Consider the following 8304-nt stretch of genomic DNA (forward strand, 5'->3'; position numbering starts at 1 on the left):
ATCATTTTAAAAGAGTAGTTTTATATGTTAATAAATTAAAAATAAATAAATAAATTCCAATATTATAAGAAAAACAATAACTTACATATATGTATAAATAAAACATTGATTAGAGAAATAATAATAAAAAACCTAAGGTTTTAATTAGAACTGCAATTTATTAACATCAAGAAAATAATAATAATAATAATAAAATGTGGGAATTATAAACCATACAATTTGCAAACAATTAAGAAATTGAAAAAATTAACTACGACTTATTTGTCATTTTTATTTTTTGATGTGAATTGCATGAAGTAGACAAAAAGAAAAGCCATCAAGAAAAGATTTTTTTATTATTATTAACGTGAATATTCAGGCTAGTTTATGCATATCTCGACTAATTCTTTGGGCTCTAAAGTTAACGATCATGTAAACTTCTAGTGGCTCTAAGATTTATAAGACTAAAACTGGTGACTTTTACAAAGCAAATTCAAAACTTAACCAGTTAGCTACACCCCTCATGAAATTATTTTTTAAAAAATTTTTAATTCTACGTGTGATTGTTCTGTGCCCCTACCATCATGATGCGGTGTCCATCAAATTATTGCACCTAATTATTGCTACATCTTATGTACATGTTTAAACTAAACGTTGAGTATTGTGTCATATACACAATTTATAACGTTATATTGTATTGATTTGACACTAAAATAGTTGTGTATTGAATCATTAATAGAACCCAAATAATCTTTAAAGACTAATAATTTTAGATAAACGAATATGCCTCCAAATTCAGTGCTAAGCACTCAGCTTCCTCGGGGCTTGGAAGACCCTTCGCTATCGAGGCAGCTGTTACAAATAAAGTAATCTTTCTACTAAACGAAAGGAAAGCCATACAACTGCTTATGTTTTGGGTTAACAACACATAGCACTCTCAATAAATAAATAAAATATCGTTAGAGGCCTAGTTGTCTATAATGTGATGTGACCTGATTTTGACTATTTATTTATTTGTAATTATTTAATTTGAGTATAAGAATATTTTGTATCAAAATATATCTAACTTGTGTTTTATGATAACTAATATAATTAATTTTATCTGTATTGTTCTCAGTATGTAAAAGAAATGTCATTAGGTCCAACATCAAAGACAAAACTATTTACTAAAATTTGAATTGATATATATACATATTAAATTCGTTTTTATTACATACGTATGTGTATTCAACCCAGTTAACTATTTAACTATTTACCAATTAAAATTGAATAAAAATAATATCATTACAAATAAAAATAATATTTTTAATATATATATATATTCTCTCCATGCATATTTATTTATTGACATTTTTAAAGTTTAGAATGTCATTTTTTCAATTTGAATATTTTTTAATATTAATTTTTATTCTTTATTGTTGGAATATTAATCATTTTACACTTGTCCTATTTTTTTATATTTTTTTGCTCTTATCTTCATTATTTTGTAATTGTTTTTTGCAATCTTTTTTTTTACATTTTTTTTCAAAAATTATTATACAAAACTAAAAATAAATGGTGTTTCACCATAACAATTGCAATATTATCCTATTTTTTTACTACATTAAAAATTTGACATCTTACATATTTTTATTAACACATATAATCTTCACTTTATTTTATTATATGCAAGTATTGACTTTTTAATTCACAATTAATTTTTTAATCGATGTCAAAAAATATATTAATAACACTTACATGTTCATTATTTGGCATTAAAAAAGTTTATTTAACCCAAATGCATGTATAGACTTTTTAATTTATAATTATGAATTTTTTTCGGTCAAAAAAATATTAAAAAAGACTACATATTTGATTTTTTTAGCCAAAAAATAATCCAACTTACAGCAAAGCATGACTGAAATATCTAGCAAACACTAATAGAGATTGCCATTGTTCTATATAATGATAAATAGACTCATAGTAGAGTGTTATGATTAAGCTAAGAGCCGTTTAGTTTAATATTATTGTAACGTTTGATTTTTAAAATACTTTTCGTTTGAAAATATATTTAAATAATTTTAATTTTTTTTAATATTAACATATTAAAATGAGTAAAAAATACAAAAATCAATTAGATTGAAGCAAATGCAAAAATAAAAAAAATTAAATTTTTTTTCAAAAACATTTTTTTCATAAAAAAATGGAGCTCTAGGTATCATATAAAGTCTAAAGTAAAGTTGAGACTTGATGACATAGTGTTCAGCAGAACATGAAAATAAAAATGAAACTAGGATTTTTTTAAAGTCCTATAGTTATAATCCTAAATTATATAGAAAAACTCTAAAATATTTTGAAAAATCAATAATTTATGAAACTCTTCTGAAAATAACATACAAACTATTTATACAAACTATTTTCTAATTGGGAACTGATTAGAAAAAAATAATTAAAATAAAAATATTAAGAAAAGTAAAAAAAACATATTTTGAATCTAATTTGAGGGTATTTTTTTACCTTAGTTAATTCTAGTGAGTTGACTATTAGAATTCAACATTTCACAAAATTTAGAATTCTTCAATACCAAGATTAATGATCTATTAGGAGATAATTGGGTGATTAGATTTATTCATAAGATCAGGTAGTTTAGATAAAAATATAACCTTAACTTATTAACTTATTAGAACTAGTAAGGCTATTCAAAACTACATTGAACATTTGTAAATAAGAATAAGAAAAGGAAATATTATAATATGGTCGTTAATTTTAGATTTTATGGGATTAATTGGGGTGCAAACAAATTGACCCGAACATCCATATTAATAATAATAATAAAAAAATACTAGCTGTCTTAAAGTAAAACCACTGTAGAGAACGTAATCTATAAAATCTCCTTGTTGAATTTTAAATCGATGTAATAATCGAACTTAAAGTTACAATTATTTTTATCAAATTAATTATTTGACTATTTTTTTTGAACTTTAATATTTTTAATTTTTTTTTTTATTATTAATTGGCTAGAGGAATTACATGCTACTCGATAAGTTTCAACACCCCTCCTTTTAAGAATCAGTCAACCAAAAAAAAAGAAATTAAGTGTAACTTATTTTATAAATGTCTAGATAATTTTTATTTTTAATCACTATAAAAAATAAAATTTTTCATGCCTTCAATCCAATTAAAAAAAGTATCAAAGATTTGTTTGTATGTGAGGATGTTGCGTTTAAAAAATATTTTTTAAAAAAATCAAAATTTTTTTGAAATTAATTTTTTTAATGTATTAATATTAAAAATAATTTTTTAAAAATAAAAAATAATTTTAATATATTTTTAAATAAAAAAAATTTAAAAAATAACTATACATGTGATAATAATTTAAAGAGTGAGGTGATGCCCCAAGTGATGCGCGTACAAGAGTCGACTCTTCTACTACAAACTAGTCATGATCACTTGATCAAGCTTTAATTGATACAGTTAAATGTACGTACGTACGTGTATGGATGTATAGATGATGAGGCACGTACGTATACGCAGGTTTGGTTTCCAAAATCTAGTTCATAAACGAGTCAATAATAATATTATGTGCTGTGTAGAAGATGTTGGGTTTTCAATGCTGGTGGGTCTTGAATTAAATGCCGCTACCAACACCTGCCAGAAAACATTTATTGGATAATAATGGGAAAAAATGGTAATCTTGTTGGTGCATCCAATATCTGTTAACTCCCTCACTCTGCTCGTCATCTTCTTTCTTTATCTTCTTTCTTTCTTTTTATGAATCCAATCTTCTCTTCTCATTATTGACATTCTAGCAAAACCGCCCATCAGAGCCATAGGAGTATTTCTTACACTACTACTCTACCTAATTCCATGCATCAACTTACTCCTTCGGTTATGTTTAAGATCATTTTTTAATCTAATTGATTCTCGAAGCCAACCAGCTTGCTGAATCTCAAACATGACATTTATATGTGGAGTGCTAGCGAAAACAAATTGTGTTGCAGCTTGCTGTCAGATTTTGTCACACAACAAAGACGACTAAGCAAAATTAACGAAGTTGTTGATCAGTCGAGGCTCTCTTTGCACGAGACTTTGTGATTTTAACCTGCTTTAGTTATTCCTACCTCAATCGGTCAAATTCATACAATATATACCTCACTACTCTACCTTTGGTTTCTTTATGATCCCCACACATTTATATATTCTCATCACATCTTTCTTGCCTCCAGCTGCATCCTAATTTGCCTTGGTTCGATCCTCTCTTGCATTTGATCTCTCTCTCTCTTGATCAATACAAGCTATAATATTATCTAAAGGATGGCGAGGAACCCATCAACGAATAAAGTAATAATGGAGATAGAGGCAAGCATACCATCAGGGATTGTAGAGGGAATAGCGGTGGATGGAACAGTGGTAGGAGGTTTGAGTCCTCTGAGCGAGACCCTTTGGAGAGACAGAACGAGCACAGAATTCGTAGGAGATGTGTCGGCAAGGCTTACATGGAAGGATCTGACTGTGATGGTTACCCTAGGTAGTGGAGAAACACAAAATGTTTTGGAGGGACTTACTGGCTATGCCGAGCCTGGAACTCTCACTGCACTTATGGGTCCTTCTGGCTCTGGCAAATCTACTCTCCTTGATGCTCTCTCGAGTCGCCTTGCTGCTAATGCCTTCCTCTCTGGAACGGTCCTCCTCAATGGTCGCAAAACCAAGCTCTCTTTTGGGACTGCTGTGAGTATACAAGCTGTTTCTCTACTAGTTTCATTTCTTCTCTGTTTATTACTCCATATATATATATATATATATATATATATATATATATATATATATGCTCTGCTTTTCTAGCTCTTAATTAACTACCTTTTGTACAATATTAATTTTAAGCAATATCATTATTTATTCCAAGAGAGAAATTACTTAATAAATTAATTAAAATACCGTTTTGAACTTAATTAATTAGGCGTATGTGACACAAGATGACAACTTGCTCGGTACTTTGACGGTGAGGGAAACAATCTCCTTTTCAGCTCGGCTACGTCTTCCTGATAAGATGCCGTGGTCCGAGAAGCGTGCGTTGGTTGAGAGTACCATAATAGAGATGGGTCTCCAAGATTGTGCCGATACTGTTATTGGGAATTGGCATTTGCGTGGGATCAGTGGGGGAGAGAAGAGAAGGGTCAGCATTGCTCTTGAAATCCTGATGAGGCCCAGACTGCTCTTTCTTGATGAACCAACTAGTGGACTTGACAGGTACATACATATAATTCTATTCTGTTTCCTAATATTTTTCTTTTCTTTTTAATGAGATAATTGTTTTTCCCCTTTTCAATTCCTTCACCAGACTCTAATAATTTTTTATATATATATATATATATGTGTGTGTGTGTGTGTATTTGTGGAATTATATGTGTGTGTATGTGCGTGTGTGTGGCAGTGCTTCAGCTTTCTTTGTAACTCAGACGCTTCGCGGCTTATCTAGAGATGGAAGAACTGTCATTGCTTCAATACACCAGCCTAGCAGCGAAGTTTTTGAGCTTTTTGATAGATTGTACTTGCTTTCAGGAGGCAAAACTGTTTACTTCGGTCAGGCTGCAGAAGCATACGAGGCAAGAATCCTCGCTCCTTTATATATATATAATCTACATGATCATTTAACTCAAACACTGAATGAGCACCCTTCCTTACGTACAGTTCTTTGCACAAGCTGGCTTTCCCTGCCCTGCTTTGAGAAACCCTTCTGATCATTTCCTTAGGTGCATCAATTCTGACTTCGACAAAGTGAAGGCTACTCTGAAAGGGTCCATGAAACTGCGGGTATAGCATTTGTTCTTATTTAATTATTAATTATCTATTTTTTTTGGTTTTTATTGAAAAATGAGTTGACTTGTACTAGCAACTTCAGGAATTTACAGGCTAGTTTTATTTTAAAGGAGATCACGCAATATTGATTTGCATCTCTCAATGAAAGAACTGATTGGATTGCCTTCGTTTGATCTATTCTTGCCCATTTTCTCTCTCTCTAAATTTCCCTAGATTTGTTGCTTTAGGCCTGATTGATAATTAATTCTCTTAATTAACTAACTTGTGTTTCTGCTCAGTTTGAGGCAAGTGATGATCCTATAGAGAAGATAACCACGGCTGAAGCTATCAGATCTCTGATTGGTTACTATCGTACTTCTCAGTACTGTTATGCAGCAAGAGAAAAGGTGGAGGAGATATCCAAAGTTGTAAGTGTTTTAATTTCGAGGTGCTCCTCCAGTTTGCAATCTGATCAACATTTTCACAGATTTAATTTTAGCAAAGCCTTGCAATTCTCATACAGTAGCAGCTTATTGCCATCAACTCATTTTTCTCGTTTGTGTACCATTTAAATAGGATTCAAAATTGCTAGCTAATTGATGCTGTTGTCGCAGAAAGGAGATGTGCTAGAATCAGGAGGAAGCCGGGCTAGTTTCTTGATGCAGGCCTTTACTCTGACAAAGCGTTCATTCATTAACATGTCAAGGGATTTCGGGTATTACTGGCTTCGACTGGTGATTTATATTGTGGTCACTGTCTGCATTGGAACTATCTATCTCAACGTGGGGACGGGTTACAATTCTATACTGGTACTGTTAATGAAACGTATCAATCCTCTGCTCCTAAGCTTAGTTAGTTGTTATTTACGAGGAGTATATATCTTCTAACTAAAAATATTTGTTTCTCTGGATTAATCCGGAACAGGCAAGAGGGTCATGTGCCTCGTTTGTCTTTGGTTTTGTCACGTTCATGTCAATTGGTGGGTTTCCTTCCTTTGTAGAAGAGATGAAGGTAATTAATTAATTAATTTTTTTTAATTTTTTGCTATTGCTCACAAGTTACGTACACTTGCCTTGTCAAAACTGCTAATTAATAATGACGGCGCTTGCTAGTTGAATTATTTTTCTTTTCGCAGGTCTTCCAGAGAGAGAGGCTAAATGGGCACTATGGCGTGATCGCATTTGTGATTAGCAACACCATTTCTGCAATGCCGTTCCTGATAATGATAACTTTTATCTCTGGAACTGTTTGTTATTTCATGGTTCGCCTTCATCCAGGATTTGAACATTATCTTTTCTTCGTGCTGTGCCTTTTTGCTAGTGTCACCGTAGTTGAAAGCTTGATGATGGCCATAGCCAGCATTGTCCCCAATTTCCTAATGGGCATTATCATTGGGGCAGGAATTCAGGTTTCTATATATATATATATATATATATATATATATATATATTTTCTTTTGTTAATATTTACTTGTAGTAAATAAATAAATAAATAAATTAACCACCCTTACAAACACTAACTGCATGTTTTCTTCATGTCATTGTCAGGGAATATTCATGCTAGTATCTGGATACTTTAGGCTCCCAAATGACATACCAAAGCCTGTGTGGAGATACCCAATGTCATACATTAGCTTCCACTTCTGGGCTCTACAGGTAACAGTGAACCTCCATGCATACATTCGTTCATTTATCAAGAACATCCTTACATCTGTACGTAGCTGAAAGCAATTAAAGAGGCATGTCTATGTATGCCTTTCAGGGACAATACCAAAATGATTTGAAAGGATTGCTGTTCGACAACCAATCACCTGATCTTCCCAAGATACCTGGTGAGTACATACTGGAAAACATATTCCAGATTGATGTGCACCGGTCAAAATGGGTAGATCTCAGCGTCATATTCAGTATGATTGTCATCTACCGCGTCATCTTCTTTATCATGATCAAGATCAGTGAGGATGTTACCCCTTGGATCAGAGGTTACATAGCAAGGAGAAGAATGCAGCAGAAGAATGGAACTCAAAATACAACAGTTGCTCCTGATGGTCTCACCCACTCACCTTCTTTGAGGAATTATGTTGCCGATCATCGATCCAAATAAAAGGTAGATCAAGGAATGCAAAAAATTAATGGATTAATGTATCATGCTCAATTTCTTCCAGTTTAAACAGACGATATTGATATTGATATTACTTCTACCACTTGTTAAATATATAGAACAAGTTATGTTTCAACCATAGGGTGCAAGTTGATGATGACAAAAATTAACTTTTGTCTGTGTAATGTGTACTTACAAACCAAAGGCTTTGTCATAATGTGCATTTGGCAATGCCAATTGTGAGTTTGTGAATCAAACGCACTACCTATTTCAATCAAGTAAAGGAAGGGAAGGGAAGGAATCCTGAATCGTTAATATTCTGTCCACGTGGATAGAAGAAAAATAAACTTGAAATGGCCTCAAACTCGGCCGTACATTGCACAAGTAGAATGCTGGCCCAAAACCTAGACTGTTTTTAGGAATGGGATCTTTCAATTTAAGGTCTTGTGA

The 8304-nt window shown here is 31.7% G+C and overlaps 1 protein-coding gene across 1 annotated transcript; it reads left to right on the top strand.

Moving 5' to 3' along the window:
* Positions 1-3651: 3651 nt before the first annotated feature.
* LOC133673998 (ABC transporter G family member 11) lies at positions 3652-8111 on the top strand. Its single transcript, XM_062094960.1, has 10 exons — positions 3652-4686; positions 4916-5205; positions 5390-5561; positions 5647-5769; positions 6054-6182; positions 6369-6563; positions 6679-6765; positions 6890-7162; positions 7302-7409; positions 7516-8111. Exons 1-10 carry the CDS (start codon positions 4273-4275, stop codon positions 7855-7857), a joined length of 2133 nt encoding a protein of 710 aa, XP_061950944.1. The 5' UTR covers positions 3652-4272; the 3' UTR covers positions 7858-8111.
* Positions 8112-8304: the final 193 nt, after the last annotated feature.

This window comes from Populus nigra, chromosome 15 (assembly GCF_951802175.1).
Source record: "Populus nigra chromosome 15, ddPopNigr1.1, whole genome shotgun sequence".
NCBI classification, from domain to species: Eukaryota; Viridiplantae; Streptophyta; class Magnoliopsida; order Malpighiales; family Salicaceae; genus Populus; species Populus nigra.

Bases quoted from the DNA above. Each gene is read 5' to 3' on its own strand.
- LOC133673998 (XM_062094960.1), top strand. From the start codon at position 4,273: ATGGCGAGGAACCCATCAACGAATAAAGTAATAATGGAGATAGAGGCA. The intron at 6,564-6,678 runs GTACTGTTAATG...AATCCGGAACAG, and splicing joins CGGGTTACAATTCTATACTG to GCAAGAGGGTCATGTGCCTC. The intron at 7,163-7,301 runs GTTTCTATATAT...TGTCATTGTCAG, and splicing joins TCATTGGGGCAGGAATTCAG to GGAATATTCATGCTAGTATC.